The sequence below is a fragment of the Engystomops pustulosus genome, chromosome 7, assembly GCF_040894005.1.
Source record: "Engystomops pustulosus chromosome 7, aEngPut4.maternal, whole genome shotgun sequence".
Lineage (NCBI taxonomy): Eukaryota > Metazoa > Chordata > Amphibia > Anura > Leptodactylidae > Engystomops > Engystomops pustulosus.
In genome coordinates, this window is record NC_092417.1 from 14,617,345 (window position 1) to 14,641,302 (window position 23,958).

At 45.2% G+C, this 23,958-nt stretch overlaps 1 protein-coding gene across 4 annotated transcripts; it reads right to left on the reverse strand.

The window, feature by feature from the left end:
* LOC140069327 (high affinity immunoglobulin gamma Fc receptor I-like) lies at positions 1-23,542 on the reverse strand. 4 transcript variants are annotated; one of them, XM_072114882.1, is made up of 10 exons: positions 23,469-23,542; positions 21,176-21,220; positions 15,942-15,986; positions 13,795-13,842; positions 9,741-9,788; positions 7,588-7,635; positions 4,559-4,591; positions 1,700-1,978; positions 404-676; positions 1-148 (listed from the first exon to the last, which is right to left on the reverse strand). In XM_072114882.1, the coding sequence occupies exons 1-10, from the start codon at positions 23,485-23,487 to the stop codon at positions 39-41; spliced, it is 948 nt and encodes a 315-aa protein (XP_071970983.1). In that variant the 5' UTR covers positions 23,488-23,542; the 3' UTR covers positions 1-38. The 4 variants fall into 4 exon arrangements, with proteins under 4 accessions (XP_071970983.1, XP_071970985.1, XP_071970984.1 ...); XM_072114884.1 differs by lacking the exon at positions 7,588-7,635; XM_072114883.1 differs by lacking the exon at positions 15,942-15,986 and having other exon boundaries at positions 23,469-23,507.
* Between the last annotated feature and the right edge of the window lie 416 nt (positions 23,543-23,958).

Consider the following 23,958-nt stretch of genomic DNA (forward strand, 5'->3'; position numbering starts at 1 on the left):
TAAAAAGATATATATTTTATTGTAAATTTTGTAATTTATTAAGCTTCACTTCTGACATGAAAGACGATGATTGCAAACAAACCAATTAATAAGCCAACAGATAATATTAGTCGCACTATGTTCTGTGTCGTGTAATCCTTTTTTCGACCTAAAATAGAAGATATTGAGGGTTAATATTTATGTATTTTGATAAATCTAAAAATCTAAAATGAAAGTAGTTTTCCTCCTATTTGTATAACATTTGTATTTAAATAATAAATAAATACATAAAATATAAATAAATAATAGATACTTTGCCATCTATCCAGCCCTGCACTAGATGGAGCTTAGTTCTTAGCTTTGCTTTAGCTTGGGACATCCTGACTTTTTAGGCTTTTAATAAGTTTGTTACAGTTTTGCTCACCTTTTACATGGACAGGTGTGGCAGGACTCCACTTATTCACTCCTCGGGCTCCCACCAGACAGTGATACGTCCCAGAATCCTGAAGGTTTGCTGATGAAATTTCATATTTATTGGATGAACTTTCCTGAATATTTTCGGTTCCTTTATAGAATATAAACTGAAGTTCCACATTCTTGTTCTTCAGACTTAGACTTGTGTTACAGGTCAGAGTGATGTCCTGACCCTCTACCACCGGATCTCGGGATACTTGTAATAATGGGAATGAGAAGAGCTCTAGAGGGACAAGAATGACCATGGAGTTGGTTATGGTGAACTGTGTCCACTGTCAATTTCAGTCAAAGTCGTTTAGATGGTCATCTGGGGCATGAGGCTTTATGGGCCAGTGGTGACCCAAAGGGTCCACCATCTCAATAAAGAGTTTGACTGTGAGAACCGTAGTTGTACTGTCTCTTAAAGTACAAATAGGCAACTTTTCAGGGAAAATCACACATGATAACATGATATATTTAACAATCCCAGTGGACAATCCACTCCGAATGTGCGTTATTTGTCTACAAATTTAGACCAATACAATGTACGTAATATTTGTACAATACAAAAGCAACATAGTAAAAGGAAATCTACCATCAGGATCGAGGATTTAAAACCTGGTGTATTCCTATACCCTTATTTTTAAGCAAACGAAGCCTTTGCATATTATGCAAATAAGCCTGAGGGGCTCTAAACTCCCATAGGTGTCTATGGAGCCTGGAGCCCCTCGGGATTATTTGCATTTTTTTTGCATTTTTTTTTTTTTATAACCAGGGCATAAGAAGCTAAAAGAAAAGCACATCCTGCAAGAGGGGGCACACACCAAAATGTCAGTGTGCATGGTTTGCAATTCTTTATCCTGGTGGTGGATTTCCTTTAAAAGGATTTGGGGATTTAGCTCTGGGTTAGAGTCTCCTGACTCAGTTCCTGGGATTGCTTTCTGTGGTATCAGTAAAGGTGTGCTCCACACTGACTCTCTCTTCACTCAGACCATGTGCTCTCCCTGCACAGGGGTTTTATACTCCCCCCAGTAGTGTGGTAGCTCCTCTCCAATCACACTCCAGTTTACAATACAGCCACATAATTGGATAATATATTACACCCATTTAACTATTGCCTTTCCAGGCAGAATGTACAGCTGCTATTACATAATGACCAGGTTTAGAACTTACATAGAAGGTTCGCGACTCCCCCTAACAGCTCCTGACCTGGAGAGGGCGCTATTTAAGAGAGAGAGATAGGACAGACACAAACACTTCTTCTCACCTGCTATAGTGACAAGAAAGTTCCCGCTCATTTTTCGAACACTGTCATCTGCAGTTCTTACTTCACATGTATAATTCCCAGAATTCTGCTGGTGAACCATGGGAACATGATATTTATTGGATGAACTGAGTGTCGGAAGTTCTAATCCATTTCTGAAGAAGGCGTAACGCAGCTCCGTATTCTGTCTCTCCTGGTGAAGACTTGTGTCACATGTGAGGAGCAGGGAATCTCCTTCTACTAAATCATATTCCCCCAAAATTACCGGTGAGGTGACATCCCCTGGAGGAGACACAAATGACAGGTTTTTATTTTATTCATTTTTCCATAAGACTCAAAGTCCACCCCCATCGGCTATTTTGGTAGCCACCAGGCACCAAAATCTGTGCCCTATATGGAACTAGAAAAAGATAGTCATCCGATGTATGGTGGCCATGTATGGTGCGTTACTCCTGCTGTATATCAGGGAATAGGAGCTGAGTTGTAGTTTTGGATGGTCTATAGCAGTGATGGAGAACCTTTTGGAGACAGAGGGGGCCATTTACGAAGGACCCGAATTGCGTTTTTCCGTCGGGTTATCCGAATTTTACCGTTTTGCGTTGATTTTCCCTGAATTGTCCCGGGTTTTTGGCGCACGCGATCGGATTGTGGCGCATCAGCGATGGCATGGACGTGATGGAAATCGGGGGGCGTGGCCGTAAGAAAACCCGATGGATTCGGAAAAATCGCCGTATTTAAAAAAAAAGCGTCGCTTGACACGCACTTCCCTACACCCAGGGTAGGATGGTGAACTTCAGTGAACTCCGACGGAATTCAGCATAGCAGCGAAACCTGGTGGACATCAGGGGAACTACCTTAGTGAATCACCGGAAGGTCAATAGGTTCTGGTCTCCTGTCAAAACACCTGATTACTGTAGGGTCTGACTATTGGACCCACAGGGACCACATAATGATAACCTATCCAGTAGGTCGGTCCTCAATATGTAAAATTGAGGCGATGGGCTGAAATAACCCTATAAGGGAAGGATGAAATCAGATGAGGAAGATGTAATGGTTGGACAGAGGTCATCTCCATTCACCAGAGCCATGGCCCATAGTGCAGCTAATCCAGTTCTGAAGACAGGTGCTGCATCTATCGATGGAATATCCCTTTAATTGTTATTTCATTCATTTAGAGCTCTGTATATGAAGAATGGAACATAACCCTGTGTATAAGTGACATATATAGCGGAGTATATAAAAAGATTCAGTAGACTTTACATTTACATTAGAATTATATAATACATCAACTTTTTTGCTTTATATAAAAATTAAACGGTACAGAGATTTTTTTAAAAATAACCTTAAAGGGAACCTGTCATCAGAAATTGGCCCAATCAACCACTACCGGTATGTTGTCAATCAGCTGAGCAGCTTCTCCATGATGTTTCTTTCGTGGCCCAGTGTGGTGGCATTATCCGGAAAATCAAATTTGAAGTGAGATGTTACTTGGTTTTACGAAGTCATGGAGGCGGAGATTTTAACACTGAAGTCAAGCTCTCCTTGTCTTAGAACACCCCCGTCACTGTTTTCGGTGGTCCTGCATTCAAGGACATCATTGACCAGACGATCTGAAGTCTGGCTCAAGATGTCAATCACATATTTGAAGGTGTTCAGAGGTGAGGAGAGCTTGACTTCAGTGTTGAAGTCTCCACCTCCCTGACTTTATACATCTAACTTACATCTCACTTCAAAGTTGATTTTCTGGATGACACCACAAAGCTGTGCCATGAAACAAACATGATCTAGAAGCTGTTCAGCTGCTTCACCACATAATGGTAGTGGTTTATTAGGCCAATTTCTGATGACAGGTTCCCTTTAAAGGGGATCTCTAACCTCCTCTTACTTTATAAATAGATTCTTGTATTCAACATTTAATTTTAGTTCTAGGACATCTTCTCTTACAGTTGTTATATCTTGTACTTTCTGAATAAATTGACAACTGGGTGTTGCCATCGCCCCCTATCATAGGGGCGTGTCATAGCAACAGCTTTCACAGAGACACAGCAGCCTACTGGTAACGCCCAGTTGTCAATTTATACATATACAGTAGTTTTAGAAAATATAACAAAGGAAGATATGATCCAGAACCCAAGTATCTATCAGTGCAGACACATCAGGGGAGGGAAGCGTTCCTCTCTAGACGCGCATGGACCTCACGGATCGTCCTGGGCTGGTAATATGTTGCAGCTTTTCCTCTAAGAGAACAAAGCTATTTTTTTACAAAAAAGTTTAGAAAAATCCAGCTCTCTAATGTGCCCCCTAGTGGCAGCTATGTACAGTGCAGCAATATCAATGTTCACACCTAATCACAATAGGGCAGATTTACTTACCCGGTCCATTCGCGATCCAGCGGCGCGTTCTCTGCGGCGGATTCGGGTCCGGCCGGGATTCACTAAGGCAGTTCCTCCGACGTCCACCAGGTGGCGCTGCTGCGCTGAAATTCCCTGAGGCTCGCCGGAATGCACTGGAGTTCACCGGCCTATTCCTAGTGAAGGTAAGCGCGAGTCCCGCAACACTTTTTTTTTTTTAAATGCGGCGGTTTTTCCGAATCCATCGGGTTTTCGTTCGGCCACGCCCCCGATTTCCGTCGCGTTCATGCCAGTGCCGATGCGCCACAATCCGATCGCGTGCGCCAAAATCCCCGGGGCAATTCAGGGAAAATCGGCGCAAATCGGAAATATTCGGGTAACACGTCGGGAAAACACGAATCGGGCCCTTAGTAAATGACCCCCAATGTCTGCTGGGCACTTTTTGGGTTTCTACATAGAAAAGAGTTCATATATTCGCACAGATATATCCAAATGGATTCCATGGACTCACCTGCATCTTGTCGTATTATCTCCCAATCAGAATCTGTAAAAAGTAAACGCCACATTATTCACCCTGGACATTAGTACAAGTAACAGACTATAAGTGATAGAACCATATATAAAGCAGCAGACAGATAGATGTACATTCTGCAGGGTGTTCAGTTATTATATATTTGTCTGTCTTGTGATCTCATGTCCCCATGTGAGTTACATATATTTCCTTGTGTGATTGTTGACATATTTTTGGACATCATATATGATGACATACTATGGACTGTACCACACAAGATTACCAAGGGGGGAGAAGATAAACTGAAATGAGTGTTACTACTGAAGATTATGTAGGTATTATTGCTGTGCTGTGACATCACTGTGTGTATTATCCCCGTACAGTGACATCACTGTGTGTATTATCCCCGTGCTGTGACATCACTGTGTGTATTATCCCTGTACTGTGACATCACTGTGTGTATTATCCCTGTACTGTGACATCACTGTGTGTATTATCCCTGTGCTGTGACATCACTGTGTGTATTATCCCTGTACTGTGACATCACTGTGTGTATTATCTCTGTACTGTGACATCACTGTGTGAATTATCCCTGTACTGTGACATCACTGTGTGTATTACCCCTGTAATGTGACATCACTGTGTGTATTATCCCTGTAATGTGACATCACTGTGTGTATTATCTCTGTACTGTGACATCACTATGTGTATTATCCTGTACTGTGACATCACTGTGTGTATTATCCTGTACTGTGACATCACTGTGTGTATTATCTCTGTACTGTGACATCACTGTGTGTATTATCTCTGTACTGTGACATCACTGTGTGTATAATCTCTGTGCTGTGACATTACTGTGTGTATTATCCCTGTACTGTGATATCACTGTGTGTATTATCTCTGTACTGTGACATCACTGTGTGTATTACCCCTGTACTGTGACATCACTGTGTATTATCCCTGTACTGTGACATCGCTGTGTGTAATCTCCCTGTACTGTGACATCACTGTGTGTATTATCTCTGTACTGTGACATCACTGTGTGTATTATCCCTGTACTGTGACATCACTGTGTGTATTATCTCTGTACTGTGACATCACTGTGTGTATTATCCCTGTACTGTGACATCACTGTGTGTATTATCTCTGTAATGTGACATCACTGTGTGTATTATCTCTGTACTGTGACATCACTTTGTGTATTATCCCTGTACTGTGACATCACTGTGTGTATTATCCCTGTACTGTGACATCACTTTGTGTATTATCCCTGTACTGTGACATCACTGTGTGTATTATCCCTGTACTGTGACATCACTGTGTGTATTATCTCTGTAATGTGACATCACTGTGTGTATTATCTCTGTACTGTGACATCACTTTGTGTATTATCCCTGTACTGTGACATCACTGTGTGTATTATCCCTGTACTGTGACATCACTTTGTGTATTATCCCTGTACTGTGACATCACTGTGTGTATTATCCCTGAACTGTGACATCACGGTGTGTATTATCCCTGTACTGTGACATCGCTGTGTGTAGTATCTCTGTACTGTGACATCACTGTATGTATTATCCCCGTGCTGTGACATCACTGTGTGTATTATCTCTGTACTGTGACATCGCTGTGTGTATTATCCCTGTACTGTGACATCACTGTGTGTATTATCTCTGTACTTTGACATCACTGTGTGTATTATCCCTGTACTGTGACATCACTGTGTGTATTATCCCTGTACTGTGACATCACTGTGTGTATTATCCCTGTACTGTGACATCACTGTGTGTATTATCTCTGTACTGTGACATCACTGTGTGTATTATCTCTGTACTGTGACATCACTGTGTGTATTATCCCCTGTACTGTGACATCACTGTGTGTATTATCCCCTGTACTGTGACATCACTGTGTATTATCTCTGTACTGTTACATCACTGTGTGTATTATCCCTGTACTGTGACATCACTGTGTGTATTATCTCTGTACTGTGACATCACTGTGTGTATTATCCCCTGTACTGTGACATCACTGTGTATTATCTCTGTACTGTTACATCACTGTGTGTATTATCCCTGTACTGTGACATCACTGTGTGTATTATCCCTGTACTGTGACATCACTGTGTGTATTATCCCTGTACTGTGACATCACTGTGTGTATTATCCCTGTACTGTGACATCACTGTGTGTATTATCTCTGTACTGTGACATCACTGTGTGTAGTATCCCTGTACTGTGACATCACTGTGTGTATTATCCCTGTACTGTGACATCACTGTGTGTATTATCCCTGTCCTGTGACATCACTGCGTGTATTATCCCTGTACTGTGACATCACTGTGAGCATTACTTTGTGATGGCCTCTCCAAAACATTGGGGCACATTTACTTACCCGGTCCTGTTGCGATCCCACGGCGTGTAGTCCGCCGCTGATTCCGATTCTGCCGGGATTCAGTAATGTTCTGTGCCCAATATTCAGTAGGTGTCGCTCCTGCGCCGAGGTCCGCCGGAGTTCACCTGCTTCTTGATCTTGCGACACTTTTCATTTTTTAAATTCCGCGGTTTTTCCGAATCCGTCGGGTTGTCCGACGGCCACACTCCCGATTTCTGTCGTCTGAAAGCCGGCGATCAGATGCGTGCGCCAAAATCCCAGCGGAATTCGGTGCAAAACGGAAAAATTCAGGAAACCCGACAAAAGTGCGGCCGAGGAGCCCTTAGTAAATGAGCCCCATTGAGTTTGTCTTATAATTTTAGTTAGACCACAGGACATGTCTCCAGAAATTAGAGATAAAAATGGATTCAAAATTCCCTCTCTCTCTCGCTCTTATTATTCTGGCATTTAGGAAATAGAAATAATTTTGGTAATCCTAATTCACCTAAAATGGAAAGGCTCATTCTGATGTTAGATCGTACATGACATGTATCTTTTTATGGAAACTTCTGTTTTCAGATGTATATTGTGCAGTAATTAACATTCTCTGCCTCCATACTACATGATGATGTACACATATGCACTTACACACTTACCAGTCAGTTTGGGTCTTGGTGGATAATATGGCTTACTGTCAGGAAGTCCTGTAGAATGAATGTAGCATGTGAATAGACTGTACAGGAGAACACGCCAAGCAGCAGCCATCAACAGAGTGTATCTACTGCAGTAGCAGCTGCTATGGGGCCCTCAGTGTCAGGGGGCCCCAGCAACACTGGACACACTGCAGGTGTGCATATTTTCTGAGGGGGCTCTAGGGGGTTTTCAGAAGTCTGCTATGGGGCTCTGCCTCTCCTATTTCCCAGTCCCTCCTCTCCTATCTTTCGGGCACCCACCAAACTTGAAACATCTTGTTGTCCGGAGTCCACTGAGTCCACCATCAGAAAATGGCCCCTCACCTGCCTGCAAAATAGGTGCAAAATGTGTTGACAAATTCCCAGATGTGACCAGGTACCTGTACCACAATCTCAGCAGGTACATCAGATCAAGGGGACATTTTCCTGCAGGTCTTCCAATGTGGTCTACATTATTACGTGTGAACAGTGTCCAACCACAGGCCGTTATGTTGGGGAAATTGGCCAGAGACTCCATCAGCGCAGGAACTCGCACCGATCTGATATTAAAGAGGAAAGGAAGGATCTCCCAGTGGCTGCACATTTCTCCAGAGAGGACCACACTGTGGAAGATTTGCAGATGACTATTTTGTTGGGACATTTCAAGTCACAAAGGAAAAGGATTTAATAGGAGTATAAATTATTGCAGAGATCTAACACCTTACAAAGTGGTCTCAATATCCATGCAGCTTCATGACCCCCGACCTCTGACCTGGAGGCCACAAGCAGATAAGAGCAGTGGTCTCTTGCCATGCCTCACAGGTTTTTTGTCTGTTTATTACTATCATTTTGTAAATAAGATGTCCCTGTTTTTATCAATCTGTTGTTTTAAAGTTTTTATTTTAAGTCTTCTTTGATGATCACTGTTTAGTGTGTATAAAATGATGTGAATTTTCTGTTTCATACATAACATCATGTCTGACGAAGAGAACTAGTACTCTCCAAAGCTCTAACCATCAAATATACTCAGTTAGCGTCAAAAAGGTATGGCCTGATTTCTTCACTCTTCTTCTGCTCTACATGGCTGTCACGGGTGCTCCTGCGACCCACAACTCGGATCACTGGCGCTCCTGTGCTCCTCCATGTGCCCCATGGACCCTGTCATAGCTCTCACCCCTCTTTGACCCAGAGCTGGGTCTGATAATTGGCGCTGGCTGTCTGCCAATTCTGATAAAGTCTAGACTCTTCCTGTCTTCCCTGCTGGATCTTTGCTCTATATGCCTCAGAGAAAGCTTCCTCCTCTGACTCATTCCTGTGTATTGACCTCCCATTATGACCCCGGACCTGTTCCCGATTCCGCTCCTTCGCTGCCAGGCTTGACCTCCTGCTCTTCCCTGACTTGGAACCATTGCCGCCTGTATTAATCTACTGCGTGTCCCCAACCACGAGATTTCCTGCCGACTTTGTTCCTCGACCTTGGCTGCCACAGCAGACAAGTCGCAACTGTAGGACGACCTGGTAGAACCACGTCACAGCAAATCCAACCCACTTTGTGGCGGGCTCTGGTGAAGACCGGGTGCCACTTATATTCTGGTCCCAGGTGTCGGCTTGTGTCATTGTCCGCGGTGGTCCAGGGGATTCACTACCTTCCTTGCTCATGTCTTGAGATGTTCTTCAGGATTGTCTCATTATGTTCTTTCCTCATGATAAATCTATTTACATGGACCAGTCCCCAACAACATGAGGCTGCCGCCCCCGTGTCTCGCAGTGGACATGGTGTTCTTAGGCTTGAAAGCTTCTCCCTTTCTCCTCCAAATGTAAGGATGGTCATTGTGGCCAAACAATTCAATTTTCATTTAGTTAGACCACAGGACATGTCTCCAGAAATTAGAGATAAAAATGGCTTCCAAATTCTCTCTCTCTCTCTCTCTCTCGCTCTTATTCTGGCATTTAGGAAATAGAAATAATTTTGGTAATCCTAATTCACCTAAAATGGAAAGGCTCATTCTGATGTTAGACCCTACATGACATGTGTCTCTTTATGGAAACTTCTATTTTCAGATGTATATTGTGCAATATTTAACATTTTCTGCCTACTTACTACATGACGATGTACACATATGCACTTACACACTTACCGGGCAGTTTGGGTCTTGGTGGATAATATGGCTTACTATCAGGGAGTCCTGTAGAATGAATGTAGGATGTGAATAGACTGTACAGGAGAACACGTAAAGCAGCTGCCATCAACAGAGACCGGTAAGTCACATATAGGAAGACCCAAACAGGGGTGTATCTACTGCAGTAGCAACTGCTATGGGGCCCTCAGTGCCAGGGGGCTCCAGCATCTGACCTGATACACTGGACACTCTGCAGGTGTGCATATTTTCTAAGGGGGCTCTAGGGGGTTTACAGAAGTCTGCTATGGGTCTCTGTCTCTCCTATTTACGCCCCTTGACTCAACAGGAGGCTCGAGTACCTCTAGAAACTCCAACCTATTCTTCATAAAAATACAAGACTAAAAGAAATATTCCCAGTCCCTCCTCTCCTATCTTTCGGGCACCCACCAAACTTGAAACATCTTGTTGTCCGGAGTCCCCTGAGTCCTCCATCAGAAAATGGCCCCTCACCTGCCTGCAAAATAGGAGCAAAATGTGTTGAAAAATTCACACAGGTGACCAGGTACCTGTACCACAATCTCCGCAGGTACATAAGATCAAGGGGACATTTTCCTGCAGGTCTTCCAATGTGGTCTACAATATTATGTCAGAACAGTGTCCAACCACAGGCCGTTATGTTGGGGAAATTGGCCAGAGACTCCATCAGCGCAGGAACTCGCACCGATCTGATATTAAAGAGGAAAGGGAAGATCTCCCAGTGGCTGCACATTTCTCCAGAGAGGACCACACTGTGGAAGATTTGCAGATTACTATTTTATTGGGACATTTTAAGACACAGAGGGAAAGAAATGAATGGGAGTATAAATTTCTGCAAAGATTCAACACCTTACAAAGTGGTCTTGCCATTCATGCAGCTTCATGACCCACGACCTCTGACCTGGAGGCCACAAGCAGATAACAGCAATGGTCTCTTGCCATGCCTCACAGGTTTTTTGTCTGTTTATTACTATCATTTTGTAAATAAGATGTCCCTGTTTTTATCAATCTGTTGTTTTAAAGTTTTTATTTTAAATCTTCTTTGATGATCACTACCGGGTGTGTATAAAATGATGTGAATTTTCTGCTTTATGCATAACATCATGTCTGACGAGGAGAACTAGTACTCTCCAAAGCTCTAACCATCAAATATACTCAGTTAGCGTCAAAAAGGTATCGTCTGATTTCTTCACTCATCTTCTGCTCTACATAGCTGGCAAGGGTGCTCCTGCGACCCACGACTCGGATCACTGGCGCTCCTGCGCTCCTCCATGTGCCCCATGGACCCTGTCATAGCTCTCACCCCTCTTTGACCCAGAGCTGGGTCCGATAATTGGCGCTGGCTGTCTGCCAATTCTGATAAAGTCTAGACTCTTCCTGTCTTCCCTGCTGGATCTTTGCTCTATATGCCTCAGAGAAAGCTTCCTCCTCTGACTCATTCCCGTGTATTGACCTCCCATTGTGACCCCGGACCTGTTCCCGATTCCGCTCCTTCGCTGCCAGGCTTGACCTCCTGCTCTTCCCTGACTTGGAACCATTGCCGCCTGTATTAATCTACTGCGTGTCCCCAACCACGAGATTTCCTGCCGACTTTGTTCCTCGACCTTGGCTGCCACAGCGGACAAGTCGCAACTGTAGGACGACCTGGTGGAACCACGTCACAGCAAATCCAACCCACTTTGTGGCGGGCTCTGGTGAAGACCGGGTGCCACTTATATTCTGGTCCCAGGTGTCGGCTTGTGTCATTGTCCGCGGTGGTCCAGGGGGTTTACTACCTTCCTTGCTGATGTCTTGAGATGTTCTTCAGGATTGTCTCATTATGTTCTTTCCTCATGATAAATCTATTTACATGGACTAGTCCCCAACAACATGAGGCTGCCGCCCCTGTGTCTCGCAGTGGACATGGTGTTCTTAGGCTTGAAAGCTTCTCCCTTTCTCCTCCAAATGTAAGGATGGTCAGTGTGGCCAAACAATTCAATTTTCATTTAGTTAGACCCTACAGGACATGTCTCCAGAAATTAGAGATAAAAATGGCTTCCAAATTCTCTCTCTCTCTTATTATTCTGGCATTTAAGAAATATAAATAATTTTGGTAATCCTAATTCACCTAAAATGGAAAGGCTCATTCTGATGTTAGACCCTACATGACATGTATCTTTTTATGGAAACTTCTGTTTTCAGATGTATATTGTGCAGTAATTAACATTCTCTGCCTACAAACTAAATGACGATTAGAGATGAGCGAGCACTAAAATGCTCGGGTGCTCATTGTTCGAGACAAACTTTTCCAGATGCTCGAGTGCTCGTCTCGAATAACGAGCCCCTTTGAAGTCAATGGGAGACTCGAGCATTTTTCAAAGGGACCATGGTTCGGGAATAAAATGTGTTAATTAACTGAAAAAGAATGTCTTCTGATAAGTTATCAGATGTATGCAAACATCTGCAATCTATTCTTCACTGTTCCGCGCGTATATTATCTCCCGACAAGTTATCAGATGTGAGAAACAGTGAAGAATAGAATAAAAACAGTGAACACAGGATCATTTAAGTGAAAAACACAGTGAAGAACACAGTGAAGAATAGATTACAGATGTTCGGCACATCTGCTTACTTGTCGGGAGATACGCTGTCCTGGGATCCGCTCCTCTTCTTCCACTGAAGTCTCCCCGATCTCTCTGTCTCTCTGCCCTTCCCGATGTCTCTGCGCCGCTACCCCAATGTCTCCGTACGTGTCGCTGCCCCGGTGCCTCCGTGCATGCCGGTGCCTCCGTGCGTGCCGCTGCCCCGGTGCCTGCCGCTGCCCGATGTCTCCGTGCCTGCCGCTGCCCCGGTGCCTCCGTGCGTGCCGCTGCTCCAGTGTCTCCGTGCCTGCCGCTGCCCGATGTCTCCGTGCCTGCCGCTGTCCGATGTCTCCGTGCCTGCCGCTGCCCGATGTCTCCGTGCCTGCCGCTGCCCGATGTCTCCGTGCCTGCCGCTGCTCCAGTGTCTCCGTGCCTGCCGCTGCCCGATGTCTCCGTGCCTGCCGCTGCCCGATGTCTCCGTGCCTGCCGCTGCCCGATGTCTCCGTGCCTGCCGCTTCCCGATGTCTCCGTGCTGCTCCCCGGTGTCTCTGTGCTGCTCCCTGGTGTCTCTGTCCTGCTCACCGTGTTCTTCAATGTGTTCTTCACATGCTATTTTGTTCGCACCGTTCCGCCGTATCTTACGACAAGTAAGCAGATGTGCCGAACATCTGTAATCTATTCTTCACTGTGTTTTTCACTGTGTTTTTCACTTGAATGATCCTGTGGTCACTGTGTTCACTGTTTTTATTCTATTCTTCATTGTTCTTCACTGTGTTTTTTAAATTAAATGCTCGATCTCGAGCAGGGGAAATACTCGTCCGAGCAACAAGCCGTTTCGAGTACCTTAATACTCGAACGAGCATCAAGCTCGGACGAGTGTACTCGCTCATCTCTAATGACGATGTACACATACGCACTTACCGGGCAGTATGGGTCTTGGTGGATAATATGGCTTACTGTCTCTGTCACTATTCCTGTCACTACTACCTGTTGGAGCAGCTCACAAGGATCCCATCCCAGCCTTTATCTAGTCAATTCATACATTAATCATTGTAAAATCATCTATTCTTTATTATGTAAATGAGGCTGGTCACATGGTCAGAGGCAGTGATGTCACCCCTGTTCCCCCTCCCCTCTCCTCCCCCTGCTCATGTCTGTGTGTAATGTATAGTAAAGCATTGCTAGTGTCTGTGCTTTATCTGCTGTCATGCTGTGTCCTCCTAATACACAGAGACACAGACATCAGCTACACAAGTACCTGACATGTTCTGCTATAACATGGCTGCCTGGAGCTGTTGTATCTCTCCTATACACACACAGGCTGCAGGGGGCGCCAGCACCAGGAAGCACATCATTATACAGCCTCACATGACATGTGTCTTTTTATGGAAACTTCTGTTTTCAGATGTATATTGTGCAGTAATTAACATTTTCTGCGTAAATACTACATGACACATATGCACTTATATACTTACCGGTCAGTGTGGGTCTTGGTGGATAATATGGCTTACTGTCAGGAAGTCCTGCAGAATGAATGTAGCATGTGAATAGACTGTACAGGAGAACACGCCAAGCAGCAGCCATCAACATAGACCGATAAGTCACATGTAAGAAGACCCAAACAGGGGTGTATCTACTGCAGTAGCAGCTGCTTGAGTACCCCTAGAAACTCCAAACTATTCTTCATAAAAATACAAGACTAAAAGAAATATTCCCAGTCCCTCCTCTCCTGTGCTTCGGGCAACCACCAAACCTGAAACATCTTGTTGTCCGGAGTGCCCTGAGTCCACCATCTAAAAATGGCCCCTCACCTGCCTGCAAAATAGGTGCAACATTTTTTTGTCAAATTCATAGAGATGACCAGGCACCAATATCAGCTGGTACATAAGATTAAGGGGACGTTTTTATATGTGTGGACAGTGCCCAACCACAGGCCTTTCTGATATTAAAAATGAAAGGAAAGATCTCCCAGTGGCTGCACATTTCTCCAGAGAGGACCACACTGTGGAAGACTTGCAGAGGACTATTTTATTGAAACATTTCAAGACACAAAGGAAAAGGAATTAATGGGAGTATAAATTATTGCAGAGATCTAACACCTTACAAAGTGGTCTCAATATCCATGCAGCTTATTGGCCCCCTGACCTCTGACCTGGAGGCCACAAGCAGATAAGAGCAATGGTCTCTTGCCATGCCTCACAGGTTTTTTGTGTGATGGGCGGGCAGGCGCTCTTTTGGTGAAAGATACCGGACAATTTGGTTCCAATTGAAGAGCTTTATTCTTGCGACGCGTTTCAGCCCCGTACTGGGGCTTTCATCAGGCAGGTTGCCTGATGAAAGCCCCAGTACGGGGCTGAAACGCGTCTCAAGAATAAAGCTCTTCAATCGGAACCAAATTGTCCGGTATCTTTCACCGAACGAGCGCCTGTCCGCCCATCACTCACTCCACGGGATTCCGTATTCTATATTCACTCGACGAAGTGGCTCCCTGGGTACACTCGACACGAGTCTAAAGGCTGGACGGGCTGCCATCATCATCTTCAATACTTAAGGCTCACATCTCATCTGAAATCAGGTGAGAGTCAGTATTTTACCATTGCATGTTTATATTGTCATCGTAGGATATCACACTAGGGTAGCACCCTTCTCTTGTGCTTGTCCTCCGGTGTTTTAACACGCAAGAACCTTGCGGTTAACACCACATCCCAGGTTTACTATCATCATCACAGGTTTTTTGTCTGTTTATTACTATCATTTTGTAAATAAGATGTCCCTGTTTTTATCAATCTGTTGTTTTAAAGTTTTTATTTTAAATCTTCTTTGATGATCACTGTTTAGTGTGTATAAACTGCTGTGAATTTTCTGCTTCATGCATAACATCATGTCTGACGAAGAGAACTAGTACTCTCCAAAGCTCCACCATCAAATATACTCAGTTAGCCTCAAAAAGGTATGGCCTGATTTCTTCACTCTTCTTCTACTCTACATGACTGTCAAGGGTGCTCCTGCGACCCACGACTCGGATCACTGGTGCTCCTGTGCTCCTCCATGTTCCTCCCGGACCCTGTCGTAGCTCTCACCTCTCTTTGACCCAATGCTGGGTCCGATAATTGGCGCTGGCTGTCTGCCAATTCTGATAAAGTCTAGACTTTTCCTGTCTTCCCTGCTGGATCTTTGCGCTATATGCCTCAGAGAAAGCTTCCTCCTCTGACTCATTCCCGTGTATTGACCTCCCATTGTGACCCCGGACCTGTTCCTGATTCCGCTCCTTCGCTGCCAGGCTTTACCTCCTGCTTGTCCCTGACCTGGAACCATTGCCGCCTGTAATAATCTACTGCGTATCCCCAACCTTGAGATTTCCTGCCGACTTTGTGCCTCGCCTTGGCTGCCACAGCGGGCAAGTCACGTCTGTGGAACGACCTGGTGGAACCACGCCACAGCAAATCCAACCCGCTTTGCAGCGGGCTCTGGTGAAGACTGTGTGCCACTTATATTCTGGTCCCAGGTGTCGGCTTGTTTCATTTATGGAAACTTCTGTTTTCAGATGTATATTGTGCAGTAATTAACAATTTATGCCTACATATTTAAATGAAAATGTACACATTTGCATTTACAAACTTACCAGGCAGTTTGGGTCTAGGTGGAGCTGGCCTACTATCAGGAAGTCCTGTAGAATGAATGTAGGATGTGAATAGACTGTACAGGAGAACACGGGAGCAGCAGCCATCAACATAGACCGGTAAGTCACATGCAAGAAGACCCAACCAAGGGTGTATCTACAGCGGTAGCAGCTGCTGTGGGTCCCTTAGTGTCAGGGGGCCCCAGCATCCGACCTGACACACTGCAGGTGTGCATATTTTCTGAGGGGGCTCTATGGGCTTTTCAAAAGTCTGCTATGGGGCTCTGCCTCTCCTATTTACGCCCCTCGACCCAACAGGAGGCTCGAGTATCCCTAGAAACTCCAAACTATTCTTCATAAAGGTACAAGACTAGAAGAAATATTCCCAGTCCCTCCTCTCCTGTCCTTCGAGCAACCACCAAATCTGAAACAACTTGTAGTCGGAGTGCCCACCATCTAAACATGACTCTCACCTGCCTGCAAAATAGGTGCAAAATGTGTTGGCAAATTCACACATGTGACCAGGTATCTGTACCACAATCTCAGCAGGTACATAAGATCAAGGGAACCTTTTCCTGCAGGTCTTCCAATATGGTACCTGATTATGTGTGAACAGTGTCCAACCACAGGCCTTTATGTTGGGGAAACAGGCCAGAGACTCCATCAGCGCATGAATTTGCACCGATCTGATATTAAAGAGAAACGGAAGGATCCCCCACTAGCTGCACATTTCTCCAGAAAGGACCATGCTATGGAAGATTTGCACAATTTTACTACATTGTCTATTGTGGGGGCCCTGCTATTATATTGGTCACTGTGGAATCCCTGTTAATATTTTGGCTACTGTAAGGCCACCATTACTACATTGGCTGTTGAGATGGCACTGTCCTTTTACTGTGAGGGCCCTGTTAATATATTGGCAACATAAAGGGCAATGTTACTACATTAGCTCCTGAGGGGGCATCTTTGTTAAAATGGCTGGTGGGGGGGCACCATTGCTATATTGATTATTGAGAGGGCACCTTTAATATTGGGGGCAATGTTACTGTATTATTGATATTGTATCCATCTGTCTCCTCGCTTCTCCTCTGCGTCAGTCTCTACACTGGTTGCACATTGCACAACGAATTCAATTTAAAATAGTAACCATGACTTACAAAGACATCCACAACATGTCCCCTCCATATATCTCTGACCTCATCACCCAATACCGCCCCACACATAATCTCCGCTCCTCACAGGACCTTCAGCTTCACTCTATTACCATCTGCTCTTCTCACCACCACATCCAGGACTTCTCCCGTGCTTCCCCCATACTCTGGAACTCTCTACCAAAATGTGTCTACTTTCCAAACCTTCAAACGTAACCTGAAAACCCACCTGTTCAGGATCTATAACACACAATAACTGCTCTGCTCCCTTACCTCATGTCTCCCCCCCCCCCCCACATAGTTTGATAGGGTTCTCCACCCACTTGTCCCCTGATCACTTTAGTTTTGTATTTTGTACTTGCCACTGTTTTTGTCTTAATGTAATGTATGTGACCCCCCTTACTGATTGTACAGCTCCAGGGAAGTAATGTTGTTCTATAAATAATAATAATCGGAACCCCCTGGAGAACAACAGAATAGTATTAGGTGTGTCAATTAGTAGCTGAAGAAGCTGACATGGTACTCCAGGTATAAAAACAAAATTAAAAAGAACTTCTCTGATGAAGGATGTTATCTGTGAGTTACCAGATTTACAGTTAGTGCATGTATGAGCAGACAATGTCACAACATCTTCACTGTGCTGTTAAATGCTTTTATTATTAGTCCTATGAGAGGGAGACTACATGGTGACTTTATATAATTCATTTTACACTATTGAGTCACAGCAGCAGTACATAGCCGTTCATAAAGTCAAAGCAACAGTACACAGAAGAAAATGAGCTAAAACCACAATACACATTCACACATGAAGATACAGCCGGAGTACACAGCCATACGTGGAGCTACAGCTGCTACAGCCACAGTACACAGCCAGACATGGGGCTACAGATACAGTACACAGCCATACATGGGGCCACAGCGGCAGTACACAGCCATACATGGAGCTACAGCGGCAGTACCAAGCCATACATGGAGCTACAGCGGCAGTACCAATCCATACATGAAGCTACAGCCACAGTACACAGCCATACATGGAGCTATGGCCACAGTACACAGCCATCAATGGAGCTACAGCCGCAGAACACAGCCATACATGGAGATACATCCACAGTACACAGCCATACATGGACCTACAGGCACAGTACACAGCCATACATGGAGCTAAAGCCACAGTACACAGCCATACATGGAGCTACAGCCACAGTACACAGCCATACATGGAGATACAGCTGCAGTACACAGTCATACAGGGAGCCACAGCTGCTACAGCCACTGTACACAGCCAGACATGGGGCTACAGCCACTGAACACAGCCAGACATGGAGCTACAGCCGTAGTACACAGTCATACATGAAGCTACAGCCGCAGTACACAGCGATACATGGAGCTACAGCCACAATACACAGCAATACATGGAGCTACAGCGGCAGTACACAGTCATACATGGAGCTACAGCGGCAGTACCAAGCCATACATGGAGCTACAGCTGCAGTACACAGCCATACACGGAGCTACAGCCACAGTACACAGCCATACATGGAGCTACAACAGCAATATACAGCCATACATGGAGATACATCCACAGTACACAGCCATACATGGAGTTACAGCCACAGTACACAGCCATACATGGAGCTACAGCCGCAGTACACAGCCATACATGGAGTTACAGCCGCTGTACACAGCCAAACATGGAGCTACAGCCACAGTACACAGCTATACATGGAGCTACAGCCACAGTACACAGTTATACATGGAGCTACAGCAGTAGTACACAGCCATAAATGGAGCTACAGCCACAGTACACAGCCATACATAGGAATACAGCTTCAGTACTATTCTACCACCGCCATAGACAGAGGGCATCCTCTACACCTAGAGGAGAGGCAGTTCTACCATCACCATAGACAGAGGACATCCTCTACACCTAGATGAGAGGCCATTCTACCATCACTATAGACATGGGGCATCCTCTACACCTAGAGGAGAGGAGGTTCTACCATCACCATAGACAGGGGGCATCCTCTACACCTAGATGAGAGGCCATTCTACCATCACCATAGACAGGGGACATCCTCTACGCCTAGAGGAGAGGAGGTTCTACCACCGCCATAGACAGAGGGCATCCTCTACACCTAGAGGAGAGGCAGTTCTACTATCACCATAGACATGGGGCATCCTCTACACCTAGAGGAGAGGAGATTCTACCACCACCATAAACAGGGGACATCCTCAACACCTAGAGGAGAGGAGGTTCTACCATCACCATAGACAGGGGGCATCCTCTACACCTAGAGGAGAGGAGGGTCTACCACCACCATAGACAGGGGGCATCCTTTACACCTAGAGGAGAGGAGGGTCTACCACCACCATAGACAGGGGGCATCCTCTACACCTAGAGGAGAGGAGGTTCTACCATCACCATAGACAGGGGGCATCCTCTAAACCTAGAGGAGAGGAGGTTCTACCATCACCATAGACAGGGGACATCCTCTACAACTAGAGGAGAGGAGGGTCTACCACCACCATAGACAGGGGGCATCCTTTACACCTAGAGGAGAGGAGGGTCTACCACCACCATAGACAGGGGGCATCCTCTACACCAAGAGGAGAGGAGGTTCTACCATCACCATAGACAGGGGGCATCCTCTAAACCTAGAGGAGAGGAGGTTCTACCATCACCATAGACAGGGGACATCCTCTACAACTAGAGGAGAGGAGGTTCTACCATCACCATAGACAGGGGACATCCTCTACAACTAGAGGAGAGGAGGGTCTACCACCACCATAGACAGGGGGCATCCTTTACACCTAGAGGAGAGGAGGGTCTACCACCACCATAGACAGGGGGCATCCTCTACACCAAGAGGAGAGGAGGTTCTACCATCACCATAGACAGGGGGCATCCTCTAAACCTAGAGGAGAGGAGGTTCTACCATCACCATAGACAGGGGACATCCTCTACAACTAGAGGAGAGGAGGTTCTACCATCACCATAGACAGGGGGCATCCTCTACACCTAGAGGAGAGGCAGCTCTACCACCACCATAGACAGGGGGCATCCTCTACACCTAGAGGAGAGGAGGGTCTACCACCACCATAGACAGGGGGCATCCTCTTTATCTGTAAGAGAGGCGGCTCTACCATTGCCATATACATGGGGCATCCTCTACACCTAGAGGAAAGATGGCTCTACCATCACCATAGACAGGGGACATCCTCTACACCTAGAGGAGAGGCGGCTCTACCATCACCATAGACAGGGGACATCCTCTACGCCTAGAGGAGAGGAGGTTCTACCACCGCCATAGACAGAGGGCATCCTCTACACCTAGAGGAGAGGCAGTTCTACTATCACCATAGACATGGGGCATCCTCTACACCTAGAGGAGAGGAGATTCTACCACCACCATAGACAGGGGACATCCTCTACACCTAGAGGAGAGGAGGTTCTACCATCACCATAGACAGGGGGCATCCTCTACACCTAGAGGAGAGGAGGGTCTACCACCACCATAGACAGGGGGCATCCTCTACACCTAGAGGAGAGGAGGGTCTACCACCACCATAGACAGGGGGCATCCTCTTTATCTGTAAGAGAGGCGGCTCTACCATTGCCATATACATGGGGTATCCTCTACACCTAGAGGAAAGATGGCTCTATCATCACCATAGACAGGGGGCATCCTCTACACCTGGGGGAGAGTAGGTCCTACCATCATCATAGAAAGCAGGGGGCATCCTCTACACCTGGAGGAGAGTAGGTCCTACCATCATCATAGAGAGGGGGCATCCTCACACATAAGGAAACGATCAGGGTACTTTCAGATACTGTATCACACATCTCAATGCTGGTATCACATGGGAAGTCCCCTGAAGTGAATGACTCTGATGCAATACCACTTTCAACCTGTGGACAGCTAAGCTCCTATCTACTGGTATAGACATACAATAAAAACTAAAGCTAAATCATCTTTTACATCCAAATATAATCATATAACACTGCTGTTGTAGTGCGTCTTAACTGCACTGCGTCTTTATCTGTCCATATTGGAATATTGAGGCTCAAACATATATAATCTGTACCTGGGTAACTTTGTCCATACAGTCCTGTATGTCCATGTAAAAACCCTATAAAATACAACATTTGATTATGTTACATCTCCACATAAAATCTAACATATAATGATGAGCTTTCAGAATACACTTTTTCTTGTTTAATAAATTAGCAGAAATATCTAGATTTCTGATTATTTTCTGTAAGAATGGAGCAGATTGTACATTAATGATTTTACCAATTGGCTCCAATGAAACAGAAAGTGAAAAATTTTAAGGGGGCTGAATACTTTCTGTACCTACTGTATTTAGCTTGCCCCTGCCAGTTGCTGAAATTTAGAAAATACAGTAAAAGCTTTAGGAAGTTACGTGTATGATCACATTTAACAGGCTGCTTCTATAATCATGCATATTATTTAACCTAGAAACATGATGGGGCATATTTACTTACCCGGTCCTGGGCGATCCCAGATCCGGAATGTCCACTGGAATACACATCTGCGGCGATTCAAGAAGATCATGCGCCTGATTTCCTGCATGTGTTGCGTCCCCAATCATGTCCACCGAGTTCACCATCTTCCTCCCGGTGTATGTAAATGCATGGCTTGCGACACAAATTGAAATGTTAAATCCCGCACTTAGTCTGAATCCATCGGATCGTCCGACGGCCCGCCTGCCGATTTGCGTGAAATCCGGCCCAATTGCGACACAATCCCCGGCACAGTCCCTGAAAAGTCTGGAAACCCGATGAAAATGCGGCCGCGGGACCCTTATGTTCCTACAGTAAAATTCATTATCAGTGCCTGGAAGATGCCCCTGTGTCATCCACATATTGCAAATGTTCCCTTTAAAGCTTAACGCTGTGGGCCAAAAATTAGGTGGTCCTGGACAATCGATTACATTAGTTACAAATCCTTCCTGCCATTGGACAATCCCCAGATTCTTGAGAGACCCCATCAAACCTGAGGGGATCTGCTAAACCACAACTTATACGCATGTTTTCAATGCCCATGATAAATAACACCGGGGTTGTCTATGAACAGAGATATCTCGGCACAATACAGTGATGTCCGCAGCGACTGACATCATAGTTTTTGAGCCGGTCGGGGCGGTGCGCATGGAGTCGCCGCACATGAAGAAAGAAGAGGAGCCACCCGGGGCGTAGGAATGGTGAGTACTCTGTTTATTTATTTATTTTTTTTATATATACCTGAGTATAAGCTGAATACTTAGGGGAATTTTCAGCACAAAAATTGTCCTGAAAAACTCAGCTTATACTCAAGTTTATACGGTAACTTAAAGTCTCACACGCCATGTGAAAAAAACATAAAACAGTAAAAACTGTTATGACATGTGAAGCTATTCCATAGATAATGGGGGTCATTTACTAAGGGCCCGATTCGCGTTTTCCCGACTTGTTTCCGATTTGCGCCGATTGTACCTGAATTGCCCCGGGATTGTGGCGCACGCGATCGGATTGTGGTGCATCGGCGCCGGCATGCACGCGACTGAATTCGGGGGGCGTGGCCAAACGAAAACCCGACGTATTCGGAAAAACCGCCGCATTTAAAAACCGAAAAAGTGTCGCTTGGGGAGCGCTTACCTTCACCTGGTCCGAGGTGGTGCATTCCGGCGCGTTGAGATGCTTTTCAGCGCAGCAGCGCCACCTGGTGGACGGCGGAGGAACTACCTTCATAAATCCCGGCCGGACCCGAATCCAGCGCAGAGAACACGCCGCTGGATCGCGAATGGGCCGGATAAGTAAATCTGCCCCATTGTCATTTATAGAAGAGCAAAACAGAACTCCAAAATATGACCTGGACATTCAGGTAGCAATTGGACCCTTGGATTTGAAAGGGTTTAAGTACTTCAATGATTGCACTAAGCAAAATATTATAGAAGGTTACAAAAAAAAATTCTACTCAGAAACGCGGTAACGGAGCAGCAGCTCACGAGAGACATTCATGAGGAGCAAAACTACACATCCTCCGACAGCACATTATCACTTCTAATCTAAGTTTCTTTTTGTTTAACATCCTCGCCTATCATGAAAATATGTGATATATAAAATGAGTAAAAAATAAAAGATGAATAGAATTATTAGTAATGCAAAAAAAAGTAGAGATTTAAAAAGAAAACAAAAAACCTCATGCACATTCAGCCCCAGAGTTTGATCAAGACTTTGATGTTCTCCTCTGACCTATACAACAGTTTGGTGGTGGTCGCCATTTGGTTATGATCTTCTGAATCATCTTCTAAATGCATTAAGCTGAAACATTAAAAATAATACCGTAACAGTGAGGAATAAATCTAGAAGACTCACAGAGGAGAACCAGCAGCATGCTTGACGTGTTGACTCCAGTCTTGGCTAAGGAAGAATGAAGAAGTAAGTGGAGTGAGTCATGTTATCTGCCCATCGTACATGGTACATTAACTCTTTATACACGGGAAGTTTGTGTGGTCTCTTGAGAAAGATCTCCATCTGCAAACTGAGGAACCAACTAGGCATTTACAATATTTTTGAACCCTTCTCTTTGACATCAGGTTATGATTATATTTGTTCACCCCTCGCTAGAGATGAGCGAGTCATTCAGGATTCGATTCCTCTGAAGCTTTGTTGGATTTTTCTAAAGATTTGGTTTGGTGGCCGTGGCCTGACTAGACTTTAGGACGGATGCATCCCAGACCTCTAAAAGTGACTGATACAAAATGGTTACAAGCTGCTAAAGTACTTTATACTTCCTGGAAATGGTTAATTAGAGGAAGACAGGAAAGTAGGAACCAAGAAAGTTTACCAACTGCAGAAGACCACC

Bases quoted from the DNA above. Each gene is read 5' to 3' on its own strand.
- LOC140069327 (XM_072114882.1), bottom strand. The intron at 1,979-4,558 runs GTGAGTCCATGG...TGTCTCCTCCAG, and splicing joins GATAATACGACAAGATGCAG to GGGATGTCACCTCACCGGTA. The intron at 677-1,699 runs GTGAGAAGAAGT...TTGTCCCTCTAG, and splicing joins CTTTCTTGTCACTATAGCAG to AGCTCTTCTCATTCCCATTA.